The sequence below is a fragment of the Kryptolebias marmoratus genome, linkage group LG6, assembly GCF_001649575.2.
Source record: "Kryptolebias marmoratus isolate JLee-2015 linkage group LG6, ASM164957v2, whole genome shotgun sequence".
Classification (NCBI taxonomy): domain Eukaryota; kingdom Metazoa; phylum Chordata; class Actinopteri; order Cyprinodontiformes; family Rivulidae; genus Kryptolebias; species Kryptolebias marmoratus.
This window is the reverse complement of record NC_051435.1, coordinates 13,706,285-13,732,088: the sequence shown is the minus strand read 5'-3', so window position 1 is coordinate 13,732,088 and position 25,804 is coordinate 13,706,285. Positions and strand designations below refer to the sequence as shown.

Sequence of the window (25,804 nt, the reverse complement as noted above, 5' to 3'; positions counted from 1 at the left end):
ATCGGAGGACGTTCAGTTGCAAGTTGAGCAAATTTTAGGTTTTGTCTCCAAGATAACTTCATCTGCACTGAAATAAAAGGTAAGAGGTGGTAGAAAAAGGCAGTTTGTCCACTTTGAGTCTGTTCTTAAACTGTGTTGATATTCAGGGAAAATCTGCTTTTAAGGAAGTACAGCTTTGGCAAAAATAGTTATTTTTTTTATAGTGATGAAGGCAAACAACACAACATACTTAATAATCTAAACATACTTATGTAGAGATAATAAGAATATTTAGAAGTGCAAATCCACAGTTTAATATATGTATTGTAAGGAAGATGCAGTGGTTCTCAAAGCTGGGGTTAGGACCCCACTGTGGATCATAAAACACATTGAGGGTCCTCAGATGATCTCCAGAAATCAAACAAAATATTATAATATTTTCTACTAGCGTATTTTATTATATTGTACAATACAAAAACCCTTGTCATAATTTTAAAAGAGTATTATTATATTTGTGTTGTCATTATGGCATTTTATATTTACTTTAAAAATAAAAAAGTTTTTTTTTCTAGTTTACCTAAAGATATTTGTGGTACCAAGTCTCTGCCTTTGTTAATTTGGAAGCCAAAGAGTTTGGAAACCACTGGGTTAGAACAAAAGATAAAAATAGTAAAGTCTTTAATTAAACACTGAAGATTTGCTCAGGTACTTTAAGGTACTTCTCTACATTTCAAAGGGGATTTTTGATTTTAACTTTCTACTCCCCCCAACTTTCACAATAGTGATTTTACAAAAGGAATATTTTCCCAGGATGCAGATTTTTACAGATATATCAAATGAAGAGCTCTACTGAATATAAAGCAATTATTTATTTTCCCCTTTGAGACTCTTTTATAATCATGTACGATCAAATATCACATTTCCAATCTGTTGCAGAAGTTCAGAAACACTAGCCATTTGTGTGCATCAGAACTTAGTATTTCTGCTTTCTTCTCTTATTAATCATCCAAACAGTAAATCTGTTGTTTGTCCCTGGAGGTAAACCTGAATACAGTGAAATATATTGTCATACTCAGAACATACTAATAAATCAGTGACAAGGTTAAGCTTTTAATGTCTGACCTACATTTAGCTGCTTTTGTTTTATTTATATAAAGACGTTCAAATAGCCATCAAAATGTGCGCAATATCATCATGTTTTAATTTCATAATAAATAGTGAACTATGTCAGTACTTTAGTAAATTATGTAATATGCAGGGTTACATATAATAAGTCACTACTTTCACTTGGCTGAGCTGTCATGGTTGTTAGATTTTAGGGATTCACCTTCATTTTGCTGCTCATGACTAATGCAACCCAAAGTGAGATTGGCACTTTGACATCACATATGATAACAAGAGCCACGCAAGCCCTCCTTTAAGCTTCAGCGTGCCTCTGGAGGTAAAATCCATCTCGTTCCTCACAGATATCAGTTCCATTCCACTCAGGTTTCAGCATGGTGGAGCAATGTGAGACATCTAAACAAGTGAGGATGTTAACAACAACACACTGCCAGAGTCTGCAATAAAACCACTATTTATATAAAGACTTTGATTACAGTTATCTCCCTTTGTTGAAGTCTGCTTAGGGAGACATTACATTGGTGTTTCTGAGAAAAGAGGAAAATGGTGTGACATTTAGGGGAAATTCTCTCAGCCTAAGAAGAGGAAGTGCTGAGAACAACCATTGCAACACATAAGTATGCTCTTCGCAGCACAGGAATAGGAAGTATGAAGAGGACAGGAAAATAACAAAAACAAATCCTCAATTCAAAGCAGCAGAACTGTGAGCGTGAACCACAAAGGCGTTTGTTTTTTGCCTCTTAGCTGTTTGCAGGTGCTTCTACAGCGCTTGGCCCGTTTTTTTTTTTGTTTTTTTTCCAGAGGAAATTGAGCTTCTGAAGAGCTTTTAGTGTAAAAGATGAGCGACTCACTGGAGAGGACCACCGACTGTCCCTTGTCGCCCCCCGGAGACGAGCCCGCTCTGAACGAGGAGCTAGGGAGCGCAGCAGGGCCCAGCGAGTTGTGCTGGGAGGATGGCGGTCTGCCAGTGGAGCTGCAGAGAGCCATGGAGAACCTGAGGGTCAACAGAGAACTGACTGACGTGACCCTGTGTGTTCAAGGGCACGAGTTCCCCTGCCACAGAGCCATTCTTGCTGCTGCCAGTCAGTACTTCAGGTAAAGATAACCCAACTTTTTGTCACTCTGTTCTGATACGACTGGTTTTTTGTTTTGTTTTTTTACTTACTTGACGTGTTTTTGTGCAGGGCCATGTTCTGCAGTGGTCTCAGGGAAAGTTATGAGGAGCAGGTGGAAATGAAAGGCTTGGACAGTGGGACAATGCAGTCTCTCCTGGAGTACACTTACACCAGCCGAGCCATGCTCACGCACTCAAACGTTCAGAGGATACTCGAGGCTGCCAGTCAATTTCAGGTAAAACTTTTACAAACATGCTTAAAGATCTGAATGTGGCACAACTTTCACCTGCATGAGAGAGTTTCCTGTCGGTGATGAGCACATGTCCACACCAGTCATAAACTATTCTGACAGAATATTGACTTAATTTAAAAAGAAAAAGGTGTATAGGAAAAACGTCTGAGTACCTAACTTTGATTTAATTAAGTTGAATCTTAAATAGTTTCTAGTTCTTTGGACAATGAAGTTCAAACAGTCTTGAACCACCATCAAAACTATTAAAAAAACAGTTCAAAAATACACTTAACTTAGTCTAAGTCTTTTAAATAGATGGTATTTTTTTTAACTTTACAAGTTTTTCTATTTAGAGGAACAACATGTTGTTGAGTAAGAAGTTAGTCGCTCTAAGAGGGAAGTGAAAGTTGGCCAGTTGTTTACACTCAGGATCAGTTTTCCATAGAGGCCTAAATTAACTGCACAGCTGTGCTGCACGACAGAGGTGTCAGGTGTTTGTGCTCTCATGCTTCTGTTTTTTATTTTGCAGAAAGTGTTAAATTTAGAAGATAAACCGCTTCTTCAGGGAGGTGTTTTAAGGCGACGGTTTGCTGTAACCATGATTTTAAGTTTCAAACTATACTCAGATAAGGTTTGGGATAAAGTTAGTTATTACGTACGCAGCGTGGTTGGAGGCTGAATGATAACTTAGTCGTTATTTTTTTCATCCAAGGTCATTTTAAAATCATTAATGTAAAATGGACAATGCTTTGTTCTTGGTTCATATTGGCCAACATCCAGTCTTTTTATTAAAACTGATTTTTCAAATATTAATTAAAAAATATTAAATACAAATGTTAAATAAACAATATTCTGATCAAAATGACTGACATATTATATTAGTAAAAATGATTTGACGAACAAATTCTTCTGATGTCCAACCTTATATCAGCTTTAAGAATAAAGCTGATTTTACTCTTTATTAGTTACAACCAGGTTTCCAAAGAAATATGAAGTTCTGCACAAATAAATGGCCAGACAGAAATCTGTTCATTGAGCTGGCTGAATACACACATTTTAGGTAGACAACACAAGATTCAAAGAACCACTATCTGAGCACTTAAAGACCAAACTATACACAGATTTATGAGCGGTTGAAACTGTGAAAATAATTACAGCAGCAGGCAAGCGCACAGGTAAAACTTTTTCTATATAAACTCAGAACCAAAATAATTTAAATAGTAAGAGCAGTTCTGCAGGGCTCAGGAACAAAATTACTGTCAGTGATGGGAGTTTTTTTCTATAAAGGTCAGAACTTTTCCTCAGAAGACAGGTGTGGATCGTCAGAAGAAACCTCTTTCTTTAACCATTTTCCTGTTGCTCCAGTGGGATTTGTTGCAGTTTGCTTCTTGTTTAATATTCTAGATTGTGTACAGTGACGGCATTTGATAAGCAACAAACAGTCTGACTGATCAGGAACATGTTTGAACTTTCTTTGTTTCTTTTCCAAGACACGAGAAATCAGTAAGTAGCTCAAACTGTGTTCACATAAGCCTTGTAAACTCAACACTCGAGTGGTTTTACTTGTAGATTCTGCTGATACGGTGTGAGTCACACGCAGTTCGGTCCTTCTGACTACCAACGCTTGTCACCTGACAGAAAGTTTCCAGCATCACAGAGATGTCTACCTCCCAATTTGCGTCTTACTCATAACCTTTGAAACTGAGTCAGACAAAAAATACAAATACAAATTAAAACCCAAATTTCCTTGAAGGGATGCATATCACCCGCCACCTTGTATGCCAAAGTTTTATACCAGCATCTTATGCAATCTGTAAGCCCTCAAAGTATGTGATGGGGAACTGCTCTAAGCTACTACCCCACCAAATTCTAGCTTAATATCTGTAAAATCGACTGAGGTATGGTCATTTTTGTGTTTGCTAAGGTTGATAAACTGTAGCGGCATTCTTGAGTTAGATTTGCACCTGATGATTACTTTCTGAAATGTTCATTAAAATCAGTCCAGTGGTGCATGGCATACTTTGCTAACAGATAGATGAATGAACACACAGACACAGGCATTACATTATCACTTGCCTTTGATGAAAGTAGGTAAAGACCAAGTAATTTTTCCACCTCAGCTGAAAACTGTCCCGTGGTGTGACAAATTAACATTTAAAACTCATTCTGGAAAATTCTGAATCATCTTCTGTGCTAAAGGGAACAGAAACCACATGGTTTGTTGTAACCACTCAGTTCAAAAGTCATCATCTGTGATTGTATGATGGCACCTATTTGCATCTGGGATGGAAATCTTCTACACTTAAAGATGCACTTGGAATGAAAAGGTTTTCTAGACGTAGAGATGAGGCAGCACAGAGGCATTTTCTAAATGTGTTTGTGGCATCAAATTAAAATTAGTATAAAGAAGATCCAGTGGAAGCGTCTCAGAAATATATTTGTTTTCTTGTTTTAGTTCCTGCGTGTGGTGGATGCATGTACCAGCTTTCTGAGCAAGTCCATACAGCTGGAGAGCTGTGTAGAGATCCTGAACCTGGCCGACAACCACGCTCTGCCGGGCCTGAGGATGAGGGCTCAGGACTTCATCACGTCCCAGTTCTCTCAGGTGGTCCAGCAGCAGGACTTCCTGGAGCTGCCAGCCGAGTCTCTGGAGGCCATCCTGCAGCGGGACGACCTGGACGTGAAGTGTGAGGAGTGCGTTTTCGAAGCCCTGATGCGCTGGCTGAGAGCCAAGCAGGACGAACGCTACCCGTTACTGATCAGGCTGCTCTCACATGTGCGGCTGCCTCTGCTGGAGCCGGCATACTTCGTGGAGAAAGTGGAGTCGGATGAACTGATACGCCGCTGCAGTGAGGCCTTTTCGCTGTTGCAAGAGGCCCGCATGTTTCACCTCTCTGGCAGGGAGGTCAGTACACCATCCTACAAGATCACATATTATCCTTCATGATTTAGTGCTAATTAATTCACTCATATATGTCTGTTTTACAGGTGGTCTCAGAGAGAACCAAACCTCGTGTGCAGCACTTTCTGTCAGAAGTCTTCCTGATCGTTGGAGGCTGCACTAAAGACGAACGCTTCATTTCCACTGTCACATGCTTGGACCCTCTGAGACGCAGCCGGCTGGAGGTGGCCAGGCTGCCAATGACAGAGATGGAGGATGAAACCCAAAACAAAAAATGGGTGGAGTTCTCTTGTATCACTTTCCACAATGAAGTCTACATTTCTGGTGAGGGAACAGGCCCAATGTTTTTCACTTCATAAAAATATCAAACAGAAATGAGTTCACCATTTGATCATTTAACACTTATAAAGTTGCATTATGACTTTTTTCTTGTCCTGGGTTGTAAAATTGGAGCTTCTGTATCAAAGTTCAGAGCGTAGACGTGAACAAGGCAACAGGAAGACGTAACATTATCTACAGTTACTGTGGTTTGAGATGTTTTCCAACCCAGGAACTGACACCTCAGCTGCGCTTAACGGCTCAAGATGACGCACGCTGCAAAGGCTTAGATCAAGTCATAAGATTTTGGGTCCTTAAAGTGAAACTTCATTGATTTAAAGATTTTAGCCACATCTTTTGAAGCAAAATTATGCTTAAAGGTTATGAACAGTGAACGTCTTACCTGTTGTAGATAGCTCTTTGAACGACCTGTTGGATCTTTTTATGACATGTAGTCTGAGAGGAAAGCGACAGGTTTCTCAAACGGTCTTGTTGTTTTAGGAGGTAAAGAGACACAGCACGATGTTTGGAAATATAACGGCGCTCTCGATAAATGGATTCAAATTGAGTCTCTGTTGACTGGACGCTGGAGGCACAAGATGGCCGTTCATGGTGGGAAGGTGTACGCACTGGGAGGATTTGATGGAGTTCAGAGACTTGCTAGTGTCGAGGCATATGATCCGTTTCACAATCGCTGGACACAGGTAATTCGATATGTAACTTTATACAAAGGTTCCTCAAAATGGGCTGTATTGTCATCAAACATCCTTTATTTTAGCTTTATGTCTTACCCTTTGGCTGTTTGGGCTTGGTTATTCTTACTTACATGTTTTTTTATGCACCTCCTCCAGGTGACACCTCTTGCAGTGGGCGTCAGCTCATTTGCAGCAGCAAGCTTTGACAAATGGATCTTTGTGATCGGGGGTGGTCCCAATGGGAAACTAGCAACAGATAAAGTTCAGTGCTGGGAGCCGGCCACAGACAGCTGGGAACTGAGGGCACCCATCCCAATCGAAACCAAATGCACTAATGCTGTTACATTCAAGAACTGCATCTATATAGTTGGTAAGTTCAAAGAAAGCAAGATGCTGTTTAAAATATGAACATAAAAAGTGATGATTAGCTGTTGTATATCGCTAAAACCAGTACAAAGGCATCATGTGTAACAGTAAAACTGAAGAAAGTGTTTTTTGTAAAGGTTTTGTGCTTATTTAAAATTTTATGTGAGCAAAACATTAGAAAATGATGTAACAAAAGAAAATTGCTCAAAATTGAAAGTATACCCTGTAAGTGAAAGATCTAAAGTCTGGATAGTGCAACTGACAACACTAAAAAGAGTTTTGCCACTTATTGAAGCACTGCATGGACTAATGGTTTGGGGGGAAAAAATATTGTGAGACATAAAATCAAAAAGATGTTTTGAGTTTTATTGTTTTCTTTGGATCAAATACTACTCTTGATACAAAAGGAATAATGCACAAACACAAACTGAATGATCAGCATTGTGGAAACATGGAGCATGGCTTACTACAGTGGTTCCAAAGATGGGGTCAGGACTCCAATATGGATTGCAAAACAAGATATTTTGGGGTCTTGAGATTGTTTCTAGGGGGAAAAAGATTGTTAATGACCTTTTTTTCCCATATTTTTTATGAGAAACACTAAAACGTGTAGGTAAAAGTACTGCTCTATGGATGGTTGCTCTCATTATGCTCTTGTTTATTTGGCCTAATTGCAAAGTTTGCAGACTTTACCCAAAACTAGTCAGGGTCACAAGTTTCTGCTGCTGGTCAGAAACCAAAACGCCTGGGAGCCATTGTGCTAAGGGATACTTTTAGTGAGTAAAGAATGTTGTCACATCCACTAATGCAAGTTAACAATCTGCCATGCATTTAAAAATATTGACACGACCCAGAGATGATGAGACAGAGCTTTTAAAAGACGGATACGCCTGTGGTTTCATAGTTCAGAAATTAACATGGACCATCTGGCTTGTATTGGTACACCTGACCTAGGTCATATTTATATCTATAATGGCACCATATTTCCCACATCATGTTTTATTTTAAGCAGAGGTCTTAGACATTACAGCAGCAGGGCTCTGTACTAAAAGATGCCCTGCTTGTAATTAAGACATTTAACTCAATTGGACATTTGGCACCTTCTGAAACAAAAGAGGGTGATTAAAAACGTTTTAAGCAGCAACTCCATTATTACAGTCTTGCATATTTAAATGTCTTACATTTACAGCTCGTACATCGTTTGCTTTTCAATCATTTATTTCAGTAAAGTGGAATAAAACTGATGCTGTTTATTTTAAATTGATATGGTCATTGCCTTTTGTGTGTGTTTCTAGGTGGTGCCATGCATGCCATGTACTGCTACTCCCCTCTGTCGGACTCCTGGTCCCTTGTGACCAATCTTGGGGAGAGGGCGAGTTGTGCCATTGCAGCCTGCAACAATAAACTTTTTGTGACAGGGGGAAGGGACAACAAGAACCAAGTCATCTCCACAGTGATGTGCTGGGATGTTGACAGAGGGGTATTGACAGAGGAGTGTGTTCTACCAATGGGGGTGTCTCACCATGGCAGTGTGACGCTTATAAAGTCCTACACACACATCCACAGAGTAACGCCCCCATCAGAGGGACAATGACACAGGCCTTTGTGAACTATAAAGCCTAGAAAGACAGTAAAATGTTGCAGAAAACTTTCTTTTCTTGAATTGTCACCTTGCAAGAGTAGTAACTTTGTTTTAACAATGTGAGCACTCACAAACTGAGAAAAGTTTGAGTTTCAGTTTTTTATTTCAACTCTTAATGCATTTTTTAAATGTCTCCTCTTATTGTATTTCTCTCTGAGGAATAGAAAATATGCGATTTCATGTCACAGTCAAATCACAGTTATTCAGTATTTTCCCAGTAATTCAAAATGTTCATCACTTGAAATAATAATAATAGCTTAAATTCAGGAACACTAGCTACATCTTTATTTTTGCACTGCATTTGACTTCCAAAGCAGTGTTTCAGATTAAACTTCCTGTTGTTCAAACTTTATGATTTATTATTAAACATTGTATAGCAATCATAAAAAAGTGGGATTTTAACTCTGTTTTGCAAATGTTTTAACATCTAAAACTGGAAGCAAAAATCTGAAAATATCAAACATTTTTAACATAGCCCAAATAACAGAACATTTTAGAACATTACAGAATTTTGATTTTGTAAAAGTAAAAAACAAAACACGTTTTATTTTGTTTATTTTATTTGATTTTTATGCAAATTACTGAAGCCTAGAACCGAAACTACCTCACATACCACAGACGGCAGACAAGACGATAACAACAAGAAAAACGAAAAAATCCCCCATTTCAGGTTAAATTTCAAAATAAAAGCAACCTGTTGTCTTTGGAGAAGCAGAATGGTCTAATGAAATTATGGCATTAAATATTAAATTTGTGAAAAATATGAAATAAGCTACAAATAACTGGAATTATTGTGATTTCACTGAGTTTTAAAATTGTAGGTTTAAAAAAATTGGTAAAACACAAAACATTTTATTGTATAAAAACAAAGAAGTGGATAAAATCTGTTTATACAAGACAGCTTTGTTAAAAGAGGCATACTATTTATGCAGCTTTAGAAGAGACATGCTTATGTTTCATTGTCAAATAAAAAGTGTGAAGCCCCGCCGGCTTTTATTGAGAAAGGGTTCAGGGACCGGAAGCTCAGGTGTATCTCAGGTGCGTGACGGTGTTACAAGCGAAACTCTTCGAGGCATTTTGGCAGGTGTCCGCTAGCTTTTCCTGTTTAAACTCAAGTTGGGACTCACTCAGACGGTTATTTAAAAGTCGGGTCGGGCTTATTTTAGAGAAAATGTTTTTTATTTGACGGTTCTGTCGGTGGTTTGATCCCCCGGAGTCCCTGCGGTCAGAAACTCCTCCTGACGGAGCAAAGTGAAAGTCCATGCTGGGTCGACGGCGGCGACTCTACGTTGAAATCACCGTGTTTCCGAAATGTTTCTACGATTTTTCTTTTTCCTCTGTGCCTTTGCCTCCTGTCAGGGTAAGTGATTTTCTTATGGAGTCTCTCTCTATATGTATAATATTCATTTTGTGTATTTATGTATTTTGTGCACAAAGTTGTCAACATTTTAGTCTCAAGGTTGTGTCTTCTGAAAACTGTCAGGAGTAAATGACACGGAGTAGGTACTCCTCCCACCTCCACCTCCACCTGAAACGGGAGGATTTTTAATTTTAACTGAGTAAAATGAAACAGACAGACAGGTGCTCTCTGGATTGGATTTCTCTTTTTATTTGATGTAATATTTCTGCAATAATACATGAGGTTTTCAAAGGTAAGTGGTGGAAACACATCTGTAAATTAATTCTAAAAATAAAACTAAAGAACGGAATCTGGCTGTATATATATATATAACCCTTTTAGTAAAGCTCTCACCTGTAGATAGAGATTACTAATCCACAGCACCACTAACCACTGACCTACAGCAGACACGCCTGTAAGAAGCCACAGAGTTTGATCACTAAGATAATGATTAGATAAATAAGATCCACCTGTGGCTGATCTAAATAGTTACAGACAGAAAATATGCTGCTGTTTAACTTCACTCTGTCTTTTAGTTGTCTTTGACTCAGAATGAGTGACGACAAAACATGTCAAATTGTCTAAATAGTTGAAATGCATACAGAGCAAAATGATACACAGCAAGATAAGTTTTATGAGACAACTTGGAGCCGACAGAACACAGACATAAGTGACATAAAATGTAACATTTGTGTGGTTATTGATTCACGAAATGAACGTCAGCCCCACTAAAATTTTAGGCCGAGGAGCCTTTAATGGAAACAAATTTGTTAATGTTTGACTTTTTCCACCCTTTTGTGCTGTCGTCTTATAAAAGGTTGACAAAAACTTGAAAGTTAAATGAATAATTAAAGAAATTAAAAAAACCAGAGCAACACAACACAAACAGCTGATGCCCTGGTGAGGGTACAACACAACATAAATGAGTCAAAACAATTTCAGAAAGTCTTAAATTTCATGTCAACAAGGGAGGAGAAATTATAGACAAACACCAAAATATACACACACAATATTATGTATTTATTTTTGTGTGCGTGTGTCCATTCTTACAATTGCACATCTACATTTCTACCAACTTAAAATTTATTAAAAGATTAAAACCTATATTTGTCTTGTTCCAACATCTTAGAAACCAATTTAAACATTAAATAATTGTAGGAATTTTGACTGTAAATTCATATCTTCATTATTTGTCTCAAACTTTTGATGCTGATCATTAGAAACCTCCAGAAATTAAGCAATTTTAAACACAATTGGCTGCAAATTTTCATTACTTCACACAGCTTCATCTGGCCATCAATAGAACGAACTGCCTTCAGGAAGCTCATCAGATTTACTATCCACTTACTCGTATGCGCCAACTGGACCCAAACTAGGCATTTAGAGATGTCTTTGTATTTTCCAGCTAGAAAACCAGCAGCACGCCTAATTATTTGTTTCAAAGTTATTATTTCATGCCACATTTTGATCAAACTGGCTGCAAAGACATTTAAGAGTCACCAACGTATAGATGGAGATGATAGGACAAATTTTTTTTTAATGTATCGTCAATGTTGTGAACTCTGACTCTGAGTAGTCTTTGTGCCAGGATCGTCTTTGCGTTTTTGAACCATATTTCTCAGTATTTGAACATGAACAAACGTTATACAGATGTGAGCCACTTATAAATATTGACAAACATGTCATTATGTCTTTGTTCGACAGTGAAATGCAGTAATAAAAATGTTAAACAGCATTTTGGCTAAAAGACCTCCAGGCTTTCCACATATGTGGTCCCTCGTGAAAAATCCTTGTTGAACTTTAGAATCACTCGGGCCCTGGAGTGTGACATATTCATGACCTCTAACCTCCTCCCAGTGAGTGCTGTGCCTACAGTTTTAGTTTGAGAACAGTCTTTCTGACGTTGTGTTGATTTCTGTTTCACTTTTAGTCTGTCCTCTCAGTACAACTCCTCCTGCCATTTTTAAACTGAACACATTGACATCTCAAAGCACAACTGTTATTGGGTAATAAAATAATTACCTGTTTAGTTTGAAGAGGAATGTCAACAAAGGGAGGATTGTGTACAATACATCCAGTTTTTGTTGTTTGTTTATGAAACAGTAGAAATTAATTCTTTAAAGTAAAAAAAGCTGAACAAGAGAATACTTGGAAACATTACTTAACGAATAACACTGAACTGATTGACAGAATAGTTGTCAACTGATTAAAAGCTTTGTCTAAAAGATTATTTTGCCAGTTTTTGTTACTATATTGTGAGCGGTGCCGGTGAGGCCACTCCTTAATCAGACAGAGTTCATTCTAGCTCAGACTAAAGTACGTATTTTCACTTTCGCTCAGGTTGATTACCATCATGGCTGTACTGGATTTTAATAGTCTGTACAAGTAAACTGAGCTAATATGTAGTCAGTTATTCCTATTTTGTTTTATTATTTTCAGATGATTTGTTTTAAATCTTTAAACAATTGACATTGCACATAATCATCAAGACATCAATCAACAAGATCTCTTGTAAAATATTTGAAAATAATAATCAAATTTCAGTTTTAATGAGATATCTGTAAGAATGCCCTTCAGACACACTTCAAAGTCTTCATTTACCCAAATTATTGAGAAACAGGGTTAAACACCATTCCCTTATTTAGATATAACATTTTATTTAGTCACCAGAGTTTTCATATAAACACTCAAAGGCAGTGTAAAGTGGAAGTTACCTGCAAAAGACTGCAAAATATCTAAGATAAACGCTTCATCCTGCAGTGCCGCCATATTCCAAACCATGAAACTTACCTGGATTCACTGTAAGTGCAATAGTTAAGTGTGTAGAGCATCATTTTATTATGGGGGCGAAATCACCTCCAGAGACTCTGCTGCTAGCTGATATGATTATATTATAACTAGAGACAGGACCAGAAGCCAGAAGTTGAAGCCACAAAGGAAGAGCGCCCCCTGAGCTGGCTGTACTACAGTTTTTAGTAAAGTTCATGTAAACTAACGGGACAGACTAAAAAATAAAATGCATGTTTTTTTTTTCTTGATTCACGTAGCTTTTACCTTGCTGATGTAATCTCAAATATGCATTTGATTTTAAATGTTTAATTTCAATTAGTTATTTGAGGCTTAAGGACAAGCGTTGTGTTGCACTGTGATTGACAATATGATTATTCGTGAGTTGGGAGCGTGTAGGCATCCTAGTGCGCAGACTGTGACTTCAAAAATACAAGGCAGCCCCTAAAAAAACAGACATTTTGGCTACAGTTTTGAAGAACAGGAGAAGGCAAAGATGCTTCATCCATCTTTCTTAAGGTCGATGGTTCAGAGGTATGACCATGAAAAAAGGCGCTGAATGTAGAGCTAAGATTGGCTCCATGAAGTTGATTTTGTTGTCATTTAGGATGAATAATTGAATGCATTTGGAATGAATATAGACCAAAAATCACCTAATTAAAAGGATGCTTGAAGATATTTTCTTCAAGTTGTGGTTTGGAAAGCCATGCTCAGCATATTATGATGTCCGTACAAGATCGTGCTTCATCACTGTCATCCAACGATGTCAAAGCTTTTCTAGACACAAATTTTAAAAGTGCCTGAATAAGCCTTCATCTTTTATCACTAAACATTACATTTAGCTGAAAATTTGTAATTCTTTGTTAAGCATAAGATAGCCAGTGAGAGAAAATGACACAATTCTTTAAAAAGCTTTTATTAGGATGTGGTGGATGCATCAGATTTGCGTTAAACAGAACGCATCAATTCATCTTCTGCACTCAGGGTTGAGTTTTCATAGCATGGATTGAACATGTGTTTGTTCAGCAGTAAGTTTCATCCTCGTAAAGGCAGTTTGCACACTGAGTTGGAGTCATTGTTAGTTGTTATTCTGCTTCACATGCTTTTTTACTTTTCTGTCTTGTGTCCAGGTGCAGGAGAAACAACAAAATATGTCGTCCTTGGGAATGAAGTTACCTTCAAAACGGGCATCACAACTATCCCGGATGAAATTCTGTGGAAGCATGAAGGGAACAAAGTGGTTGAGTTTAATGGCAAAGAGGAATCTCAGTATGGCTCATTTGAAGGCAGGGTCGATCTTAACTGGCATACAGGGGATCTGACTATTAGTGGCATCAGGTTTGAAGACAGTGGACTGTATGAGTTGGAAACATTTTCTAACAAAAAACTGCAGCGCTTCAAATATAATCTGGAAGTCCTCGGTAAGTTTTCACATTTACTTTTTCTTTCTAACAATCAGCACTGGTATCTTCATCCTTTAGACAGAGGTTGTCAGTGATCCAGCTGCAACTGCTAATATGAAGTATTGAGTCATTTGATAGTTATTGTACACACTTTTAGCTTTGTTGTTCAGAGATGATGTATAAACAGTGAAGAGTTCACAGCCAAAACTGTCACATAAATTGTTAAGTAGTTATTTACAACCTAAAACATTTTCAGAGTTGTCCTAAAAAGATTCGTTTTTTTTGTTATATAAAATAGTTTCTTTAGAGTTGTTTATAGATCATTTCTTTTTTGTAATATCTTCTTTTCTTGCTGTTATCCTGGAATTGCGTTATTGAACAATTGCAGCAAATAATCCACATTAAAAATGAGAATAATTTCTTGTCCTGGTATTACCTTCACATATTTGTCTTTATGTATTTCCTCAGACAAAGTAGCCAAACCTACCATATCCTGTGAGAGAATTAAAGGAAACGGCTCAGATGAATTGGGACACCAGGCCACGTTGACTTGCTCTGCAGAATCCAGGCAGTCTCTGGTCTTGGAGTTCAAATGGAGTCCAAAAGAGCAGGTCGGTCCGAAGTTGATAATACCTCTTGGGGAGGAACATGACGATCAAGTGTACAGCTGCACTGTGAGCAACCCACTCACTAAAGAGTCTGCAACATTCAACGCCAAGGAGTGCTATGTTGGTAAGATGTGACTTAGACACTTGGTGCATAAAACTCAGACAAGTGATGAGTGAAAGGTGTGTCTCATTTTACACAACCAGTAATAATTAAAGAAGTGATCGTCTGTTTAAGGTGATTTAAAGCCTTTGAATTCCAGGTTTCTCATTAGGTTGAAACATTTATATTATCTTTAACACATGTATTGGTGAAGTGTTGGCTGATAAAATCTTTCATTTTTGTTTCTTTGCAGATGAAACCAGTGATAACATACCACTGATTGTTGTTGGCCTTTGTGTTTCCTTTCTATTCCTGATTTTGCTCCTAGTTGGGCTCTACCTGTGCTGCAAAGGTAAAGTCACAAAAATACCACTTTTACTTAAATAATAGATTAAACATTTAATCGGGATCTGACTTATTTGATCCAGACATGACAAAGATTCACCAAAGTCCTTTTTTTCTTAAAGGTATGAGCAACATTAAAGAGAAAGAAGTTGTTTTTTGTTCTTTAAAGACCAGTCATTTTGGCATTTGTACCCTTCAAAGCTATTTATACAAAATAATATTCAATAAACTTGCAATTATTGAGTAAACTGTAGAAATCTAAATTATGTTGTTTATTCCAGTTCATAGAACACGTGAGAAGACACGTGACATAGAACAGGCACCTCCTGAATCCAGAGAAGGTATGTTGCTGAATTTCTCCTGTAGAAATCGAGAGAGAGAGAGATTGAGAGATTTTAACATTACACACCGATGTTTGTTTAATCAAACTGTTAAAATCATCTTTGTAAATGTTAAGTTTGTTCTAACAAGATTCTCTTTATTGTGTTTCATGATGTTTCAGGGATGGAAGGTGGTGATGAGGAAAGAGAGGTACTCTTGAGCCGAATGCCCACTGTGCCTTCAAAGCAGCCGCTCAACAAAATCTCTAAACAAAACGGTAAAGTTCACAAACCGTTACACCCTCTGATTTATTTTATAAATGGCTTACTGTCAGATGTGTTTCTGAGCTACAGCAGTGACAAAAACTGCTTTTTATCAAACAAATAGAGGAATTATTTCATTATGAAACTACTGTTCTCAATAAGACAGTCTTCAAGTAAATGGCTAAAAGTTGAAGTAGCAGAAAAACATAATTTTGTACAGAAATAATTCATATGACAGCAAAAATAGATGTGTCTTAATAAAATACATGAAGATTAAAAAAATGTTTCAGGAATCTTCAGTTTTTATTTTTTTAAAACTATATTTATTAGCAATCTTTGTTTAATTCCAACCTTTTCGTTTATGTATTTATTTTACAAAGCAAAATAAAATGGCAAAAAAATTACTCTAACATTTCATCTGGTAAACATGATGATGAATTAATTTTGCTGGTTGTAACATTTTACAGATCAAGTCACAAACGAGCTGAAGCAGCGTTTATCTACAGGTAATCTTCTCATTAGATGTATTGATTATACCCTACGCTGATATGTAGTCCTTTCAGAAATGCTACATGTTTTTGTTTTTTTTTAAATGAATTGGCTTTTTTATTTATACGACTAGGAGATAGAGTTAGAGAGGCCATAGTTGGACATGTGCAGAGGGACAGTGGGTATATTGGTAGAAGGATGTTAGAGATGTAGCTGCCAGGAAAAAGACAAAGAGGAGACATATGGATGCAGTTAGAGAGGACATGGAGGTAGTTGGAGTGAGGACAGAGGACATTAGATAGAGGAGGACGACTCGCTGTGGCGACCCCTGAAAAGGGAACAGCCGAAAGAAAAATAAGTCTTTTTATTTATATACGGCAAATCAAGATCTTATTCATCACCAGTTGATGTTCAGTAACAGTCTCCTGTATGAAATAAGAGCAAATCCCAAATGTAAAGCTGGGAGCAAACATTTTAATGTGTGTTAGATTTGATAAATTTGATTCAAATACTTTTTCCTTTACTGTTTATATTCAGGGAACAAAAACCAAGACCTGAGCACTTCAGTTTCTTCCCCTGCACCTGAAAAACCTCCTCGATCACCGGATCGTTCTTCAGATGATGCAGAACGAGCCGATGAAGACGAGTGGACAGAAGCTCCTGAAGACCTCTCGGAGCTTCAAGACTCTGAGAAGACAAATGGTTCCTTGTTGAACAAACAAGGTGAGTAAACACAAGCTGAAATGTATTAATTTTTTACAGAACTGCCCTCTTCAAAGTAGGTTTCCACTTATTTTCTGATAATGTCACACAGTATATTTAAAATATACATTTTAGGACTAAAACAACTTATTTACACAACAGAGGAGGTGTCTTCCTAACCTCAACACCCACATTTTCTTTTCTTTAGCTTTTTCAGCATTTCTTTAACAAGTAATGACTGTATGTAATCCCACAGAGTTATGACAGGACAGTAGGAGGCTGGTTTGTCAGATTTTTTTGTTTCTGTGAAATGTGTGTTTGTGCCACCCTAGTGGCAAAATCTGAAACAAAATCAATCTGAAAGAAAAGCAAGTTTTTCTATGTGGGTATTTAGAAAACTATTGCATCCCCCTTTCTCCCTCCAAAATAATAGCATGAAAAAGTCTGTCCTTTAAACGACTGGGTGTGTTCAGGTCAGGAACTACATGTGAGGCTTGTGACAGCCTGTTATAGACTTTTTGTTTTACCTGAGGCAATGTGTGACGGATGCATTGTGCTGAATTAAAAACAAACCTGGAAATGCTTGTTTGCCCAGTCTGAGTTCAACAGCAGTAAAAACGGCTGTTTTTACACGACCCAAAACCTTTGTAAAGTGGAACCTGAAAGTTCCACTTTACAAAGGTAACTTAAATGAGGTAACTTAAATGTAAGCAGTCTCAACTTCTCCTCTGAGTGATTCCACATCACAAAGAAAGGGTTCAACATCCGAGCTGGACTTCAGTTTTCTCCTGAAGGACGGTCATGTGGAGGAAACTGGTGCCCACATTCATGCATAAATGTGGAGCCTCAGTATCATCAGACTGTTTAGTTTGTAGAACTTGTAGGTTTGTTTTTGGATTCAGTCTCTGTGTTGAGAAGGAATCAGTCTGTCAGATACATCATGTTGTTTAATTAATTAGTTTGTCAAATTCCACATCACCCACATGCACATGCCCAGGCAACAACTAAGTCCTCTGTGTGTCTGATGCACATCCTTCTCACATGCCTTTGAAATCCACTGAGTGTGCTGTGATTTTTATTTTATTTTTTTTTATTTTCCACAAGCAAATCTAATTTTGACAACCTCTATGCAATTGCTGTGATTTTTTTGATGATGTCCTTTAGGGGCTCGAGGACACTGGACTGGAAATATTTGTGGCTGTGTACAAATATATGAACAAAGAAATAGGTAGTTTTGTCTGCAACCTGCATGATTAAAAAAAGAAGTTATACTGTACAAGTTTCAGCTAAACTGTATTGAATCCAGAGCCCTGACAGCAGAAACAAAATAATAGTTTTGAATGATCCTATTAATAGGCAATAATTCTTACATACTTTAAATAACGATCTCCTTGTTAAATGGATTTTTTCCAAGTGTGAGGCTAAAATCAAAATAGTTTTTTGTAGTTTTAAAAGACACTGAAAATACTAAATAATAAATAGAATTGAAATTACTACATTTATACAAATATATTCATCAAAAAGGTAGTTGTTAAAATCACACAGGGTCCCAGAATACAGTCAAATTGAAAGCCATGAGAGTGGTCATAGTTTTATTTTTAACTGCTTTTTTCTTTTTTTCTTATTTTAGGTGTAGAGGTGGATGGAACTACTTCGCCTGCACCTGAAAAGCCTCCTCGTTGTCATGATCTTCCTCCAGGTAACACAGAACCTGCTGATGAAGACGAGTGATTGTGTTTTAGAAAACTAAAACACAATCTTTTACTGATGTTAAGCAGCCAGGTCTGGAGAATAAGCTGTGCTAACTAGATTTAAAAATATTTTTTACAATGTACAGTTTGACATAGAAAGCAAAATGTAAATACACATATGTTAAGAGGTAAAATAAGTCACTTTTAAAACTTCTTAAATGTTATAAAGGCATGTTTTGGGTATGAATTAGCTAATACTGTGAACTATAATCAAATCAGAAAAGAGATATTAAATTTAAACTTGTTTATAATCAGCACAAGTTTAGTGATCTGTTTCATTAGAAGTTTATATAACAGTTCCCAACAAACATCTTCTTTAAGGAAGATACAGATAATAAATTTTATTAAATTCTATTTCCCTACCGGTCAGTTAAATTCATTTTATTCCAGTTCACACAGTCCCATTCAAACACTCTACCAGAAAAACAAAAAAAGAAAAAAGCACAAAGTTGAGTAAAATGTTGCTTTTTATCTTTGTTTGTCATACATGTAAGTTCCATTAGATTGTTTTTATTTATCTTTTAGTCTCAAAAACCTAAAGGGCTGAAAATGATTAAATCAAATCTCTCCTGTCCAAAGTGCTCATCTTACCCTCTTAATAGCCACTTTAACATTTCAGTCAAAGGATTAAAGATGTTTTCCGATCAGTAATTTGACCACTTGTCAACGTGAAACAATACTTTACCTTCATGGTTTGATTTCATTCATTCCCCATGATATTGTCGGTATAGCTCAGTGTCTTACTGCGCTCTTTTTTTCTGTTTCACATGTAGAGAAGAACAAAATCAAAAGCCCCCCTCCTGCTGTACCTGAAAAAACACCCCTTGTTAAAACATTCAGTGCAGGACTTAATGAAAACCAGCTCTCAGAGGAGATGCAGAAGAAAGAATCTGATCCTGAGAAGACAGAAGAGTCAGACAATCAGAGTGAGTACACATCAGCTGAAACATACTTATCTTCTGCTGCTGAGCATCATGTTAGGGTTAGAGTTTCTGTAGTTATCAAATAATTTCATTAAAAAAAAACATATAGAATGTACAGATTTGCTTCTGGTTTTCTTCTCTTCCTCTCCAAATTTGAGATGCATTGATTTCACTTCAAAGAAAAAAATCTTTTAGAGTACTATTTTTATAACTAAAATGTCTTTGTGGTCAAAAATAGGACACTTGATACCAGCATTTTAACTCCATGCAGGATTTAATTTAAAAAAATATTTTTAATTAAATAGTGTTTCATTGAATGAATTTTATAATCTGTGTTCTCTGTTGGGTTTTCTTAGTGAGCTCTTATCTTTATAGTTTATAGAAGAGTGTAGCTTTGACTTTGTGTCTGTGAGTGTTTGGGTGGAGCTCTAACAGTCGGTAGAAACTGTTTTTGGATGGTTTAAGTGAGTCATCGAGTGGTTAGTTGTGTTTCAAGTCTTTAAACTCTCACGTGTTTTGTTTTTGTGGATGGAGTTAGTAAGAGTTGAGGTTCTCCTGATTCCTGTAGCACAGCTGACCTCACTGTCTGTCAGCTCTTTATTTCTGGATACAGTTCAGCTTTCACTGAGTTTCTGTTGTGGTAACTGCTGTGTTTATCCATTTATTTTTTCCCAGTCTTATCAAAGTTATTCTCTCTTAGGGTCGTTCAATCTTCACAGTATCTGAATGTGACTTCACAAATTAGTTAACAGTGAAGTACTGTAGATAATCAAGTTCACATAGAAATACCTTTTGTGGACTTTAGTCTTTGATTTCATCTGTCTTAACAGAGGCAGAAAGAGCTCTTATCATCTCATAGAGTCCTAAAGTTCAATCCCAGCCAGACTCCAGTGTTTACTCATTACAGTCTTTTACTGGCAAAGGTTGGAAGATAATTTTTATTACTGAAAAAACTTATCACAAGAAGATTCACCAAAGTCTGTTTCTTGTCTAAACTTTACCTCTTAATAGCTAAAAGCATCAAACGCATGTATGTTTTTAGGCTGGCTGATATGTTCACTTTTTCCTTTTAGGCATTTTGCAATATGAAGACTGTGAATGAATATATTTTTAAATATCAGTAAAAACACTTTAATGATGAATGCAATCATTTAAGTGGAAGCCAAAAGCTAAAACTTTTTTGTCTTCCTCAAAAGCTGAGACACGTTAACTTAAATTTAAATATCTAACATGAAATGACCTGAAATCACACCATGCTGCTCATCTCATCATCACACATTTTCACCTCAAACCTTTGCATTGGCAGAGTAACTTAAATTTGTTATTTTCAATTGAAACTGCAAAATGACTTCCTCTATCTTTCCTGATTATTTAGTTTAGTCTCCTTGTTTAGTAAGTTAGGTGTTTTGGTGTTAGTTTTGTCTGTCTGTTTCATGTAAAGCAATTATTTAAAACTGTCATTGTTTAACACAAAATGAATGCAATGGGAAGTTTTACTTTAATTTTTTTTTTCTTGAGCATTTTCATTTTTATTTCTTCATGATGTTCTTACCAAAAACAGAAAAACACTGAACCAGCAGTGGCTTATCTGGAATGGCTAACATTTCTTAGTTTTGACAGATTAAACTGTATTTACACAAACACACGTCGCAACCAGGAAGAGAAGCTGAAACTGATTAACTTTAATGCAGCCTGTTGATTTGTTTGGAAGCTGCTTTTTTTTACTTTTAACCTTTCATGCAGTGAAACTTTAGATTTGCTCTAAAACATTTTGCATATTTGTAAATTCCAAGAAGAAGAATTTAAGATGAGCTCTTTTGCTGTTTGTTTCAGGTTCAGAGAAAAAGGGCAAGGTTACAAAGCCTGAAATTGATGTCTCAGAGTCAACTGGTCCCTACGGGTTCCCCCCACCACGCAAAGGTTCTAGCCGAGAACGTCCAAATGAGCCTTCAAGGGATGAAGACAAAGAGGACAACAGCTCAGATCAGGTTGCTAAAGAGCCTGTGGAGAAAAACAGCAAAAAATCTAACTTGTCAGGTTTAGAAGAGAAGAGCAAAAAGTCGCCCACCAACTCTCCTAAACCGACTGATTCAGAATCAGCACATGAGCAACAACCTCCAGTCCCAGAAACTAACCAGGGAGAGGAGACCACACAAGAAAACGACAAGCAAGCTCCTGAAAACAGCCAAAAACCAGATGGTGTGGATGACAAAGAACTAGGTCCTCAAGTCAACAACTCTAAGGATCCTCAGAGCTCCACGATATCAAACCCAGACAACAGTGACACTGTAGCTTCTGGAGAGGAATCTGATTCTGCAAAGACTGATCAAGAAGACCAGAAGAAGACCGGGCCCAGCAGTCACCCAGAGACCAGCCTAGAAAAGGGAGATGAAGATGAAACCACTGAAGGTAAAAATGAGGATCAATCTTAACCCAGGAGATAAAAAACATGAAATAAATGCTTTAGTGAGAAGGAAAAGAAGCAGAAGTGAAACTGTTGAATAGGCCTTCATGCTACATGGTAACTGAAGAAAGGAAAATATAAAATAAGTCAGATAATAGAGAGGATGAGTTGAAGGCAAAGACTGAGTTTAAAAGAATGGCGGGAGTTTCAGTCTGACACAGTCTAAGTGAAATATTTCACACTCAGCTGAAATAACATATGGGTGGTCCACCTATCTCTGTGACCTGTCTTCCTTTTTGGAAAGAGGCATTATATATTTTATTAAAAGATATTATTACCAGCTGCAGCTTATAATACAGCAGAGTTACCCAAGTTATAAACAGTTTAAAAAATGCTGCAAGTTAAACTCAGGATAAGTGTTGCCTTTTCATACATTTGAGTCTGTAAGGATCTCTTTATAGCTCCCTTTTTGAAGTTTCACTTGAAGTATTTCTTTCTTACATGTTCACTTCTAATGTAGACAATTAAATGTTTTATCTTTTGTTTTTAAAGACTATAAATAGGTGAAAGAGTACAGCAGTACATCAACTGTAATTCATCAAAAGAAGTGCTTTATCTAATTATTCATCAAACTAATTTCATCAATTTTAAATTGTGACTTTTGACTAAATGTAAGCTATATTGTAGCATCAGTAATTTTATTATTTTGGTAATAGGCAATAAATGAAATATTTAAAGGGACAGTTATGATCTTTAAAATTGGGTTTTGTGAAAAGGTGTAGTGAAAAATAATAGCATTGGGAAGGTTTAGAAAATAGTGTTTGCTTAAACTGTTGTGATAATTTTAAGTTGTTTTAAAACAACAACATATTTTGGTCCAAGTCGCACTCAGACTAGCCATTAGCTCATCAATCCGTTCAGAATCAAAGTAATTTCTCCAAACTGAAGTCATTCAGATCTGTCTACAACAGGTAAGATATTTACTGTTAACCTATAAACTAAATCCCACTTTGAAAGTGTTTTGCAATCACCTAATATGATTTGTTATTAGTTATTTTGTTTATAATTACACTGAAATGTCATGTAATGAGTTCAGCTAACTCATTTCATGTTAATGTTTATTGGCAATGGTTGCAAAATAATTTATATTACTGAAATAATTTATCACACGGAGAGCCACCAAAGTCCATTTCCTGTCTGAACTTTACCTCTTTATAGCTAAAACCATCATATTCATGTATATTCTTTTTAGGCTGGCTGATATGTTTGTATGTTTGAGGCATTTTGCAGTACGAACACATCGCTTTGCAACTGAAAAGGTTTTTAAATATTGGTAAAAACAATTTAAGAAAAAATGCAATCATTTAAGGTGGAAGCCAAAAGCTAAAAGCTTTTTGGTCTTCTTCAAAAAAAGAGATGTTAACTTAAATTTAAATATCTAACATGAAATGACCTGAAAGCAGACCATGCTGCTCATCTCATCATCACACATTTTCACCTCAAACCTTTGCACTGGCAGAGTAACTTTAATTTGTAATTATCAATTGAAACAACAAAATGACTTCCTCTATCTTTCCTGATTATTTAGTTTAGTCTGCTTGTTTAGCAAGTTAGGTGTTTTGGTGTTAGTTTTGTCTTTCTGTTTCATGTTTCTGCACTGTAAAGTACTTATTTAAAACTGTCATTATTTTACACAAAAGGAACGCAATGAGAGGTTTTATTTAATTTTTTTTTTTTCTTGAGCACTTTTATTTTTATTTCTTCATGATGTTCTTACCAAAAACAGAAAAACACTGAACCAGCAGTGGCTTATCTGGAATGGCTAACATTTCTTAGTTTTGACAGATTAAACTGTATTTACACAAACACACGTCGCAACCAGGAAGAGAAGCTGAAACTGATTAACTTTAATGCAGCCTGTTGATTTGTTTGGAAGCAGCTTTTTTTTACTTTTAACCTTTCATGCAGTGAAACTTTAGATTTGCTCTAAAACATTTTGCATATTTGTAAATTCCAAGAAGAAGAATTTAAGATGAGCTCTTTTGCTGTTTGTTTCAGGTTCAGAGAAAAAGGGCAAGGTTACAAAGCCTGAAATTGATGTCTCAGAGTCAACTGGTCCCTACGGGTTCCCCCCACCACGCAAAGGTTCTAGCCGAGAACGTCCAAATGAGCCTTCAAGGGATGAAGACAAAGAGGACAACAGCTCAGATCAGGTTGCTAAAGAGCCTGTGGAGAAAAACAGCAAAAAATCTAACTTGTCAGGTTTAGAAGAGAAGAGCAAAAAGTCGCCCACCAACTCTCCTAAACCGACTGATTCAGAATCAGCACATGAGCAACAACCTCCAGTCCCAGAAACTAACCAGGGAGAGGAGACCACACAAGAAAACGACAAGCAAGCTCCTGAAAACAGCCAAAAACCAGATGGTGTGGATGACAAAGAACTAGGTCCTCAAGTCAACAACTCTAAGGATCCTCAGAGCTCCACGATATCAAACCCAGACAACAGTGACACTGTAGCTTCTGGAGAGGAATCTGATTCTGCAAAGACTGATCAAGAAGACCAGAAGAAGACCGGGCCCAGCAGTCACCCAGAGACCAGCCTAGAAAAGGGAGATGAAGATGAAACCACTGAAGGTAAAAATGAGGATCAATCTTAACCCAGGAGATAAAAAACATGAAATAAATGCTTTAGTGAGAAGGAAAAGAAGCAGAAGTGAAACTGTTGAATAGGCCTTCATGCTACATGGTAACTGAAGAAAGGAAAATATAAAATAAGTCAGATAATAGAGAGGATGAGTTGAAGGCAAACCTTCAAAGACTGAGTTTAAAAGAATGACAGGAGTTTCACTCTGAGACAGTCTAAGTGAAATATTTCACACTCAGCTGAAATAACATATGGGTGGTCCACCTATCTCTGTGACCTGTCTTCCTTTTTGTAAAGACAATATATTTTTTTATTAAAAAATATTATTACCAGCTGCAGCTTATAATACAGCAGAGTTACCCAAGTTATAAACGGTTTTGAAGATGCTGCAAGTTAAACTCAGGATAAGTGTTGCCTTTTCATACATTTGGCTCTGTGAGGATCTCTTTAAAGCTCCCTTTTTGAAGTTTCACTTGATTTTTTTCTTACATGTTCACTTCTACTGTACACAATTAAATGTTTTATCTTTTGTTTTTAGAGTACAAACAATTTGATCAATTTGAAATTGTGACATATGACTAAACTTAAGCTATTTAGTAACATCAGTAATGCTATTATTTTGGTAATAGGCAATAAATACAATATAAAAACAGATAGTTATGATCTTTGGAAATGTTTTGTGAAATGTTAAAATGAAGTAATATGTTAAATATCCATGTAATGGTTAATGTCACTGTACTAAAGCTGACTTTCAAAGAACCGTGGTGTCTTTTTCAGCTGCAGTTTTTTTTAACACTGCTTTGTTAAGATAAGATTATGCAAGTGTCTCCAATCACCTAATACGATCTGTTATTAGTTATTTTGCTTAGAATTGCACTGAAATGTTTTGTAAATAAGTTGAATGAACACAAACATATTCATATGTTCTGTGAGTTTTAAAGTGTAATTATTGTATTACAACTACTTGTTTTTCACCGCTGCATATTTTACAAAGACCTTTTTATGTTTTTATGATGATTTTATGAGTGAAACTGCCACATCTTAAAACTGTTCAAACTTTAACAGCAATGTGTGGAAGTCACCACAGAAATTATGTAAATACTTGTCATTTGATGTTCTAATAAAAGATTTTCAATTATAATAACACATTGTCCCTACTTTAAATCTACTAATCTGCAGAAAAAAATGGAAATTAAAATTTTTCATTTGAGAATAAAATCTGAGAACAAGTGTTTTTGAGTTTTTGAGTCCAGTCTTGTTAATTATAATTAAACATATGAAGATTTTTGAAGAA

The 25,804-nt window shown here is 36.5% G+C and overlaps 2 protein-coding genes across 2 annotated transcripts; both read left to right on the top strand.

Moving 5' to 3' along the window:
• Positions 1-1,939: 1,939 nt before the first annotated feature.
• Positions 1,940-8,761, top strand: klhl6 (kelch-like family member 6). Its single transcript, XM_017422658.3, has 7 exons — positions 1,940-2,196; positions 2,286-2,451; positions 4,904-5,353; positions 5,437-5,674; positions 6,170-6,372; positions 6,520-6,733; positions 8,025-8,761. The coding sequence occupies exons 1-7, from the start codon at positions 1,940-1,942 to the stop codon at positions 8,321-8,323; spliced, it is 1,827 nt and encodes a 608-aa protein (XP_017278147.1). The 3' UTR covers positions 8,324-8,761.
• Positions 8,762-9,368: 607 nt separating this feature from the next.
• Positions 9,369-25,740, top strand: LOC108239706 (muscle M-line assembly protein unc-89-like). Its single transcript, XM_017422602.3, has 12 exons — positions 9,369-9,731; positions 13,688-13,978; positions 14,429-14,692; positions 14,922-15,020; positions 15,295-15,354; positions 15,516-15,611; positions 16,065-16,103; positions 16,624-16,809; positions 18,419-18,487; positions 19,313-19,465; positions 21,296-21,871; positions 23,925-25,740. Exons 1-12 carry the CDS (start codon positions 9,683-9,685, stop codon positions 24,521-24,523), a joined length of 2,481 nt encoding a protein of 826 aa, XP_017278091.1. The 5' UTR covers positions 9,369-9,682; the 3' UTR covers positions 24,524-25,740.
• The last annotated feature ends 64 nt before the right edge of the window (positions 25,741-25,804 follow it).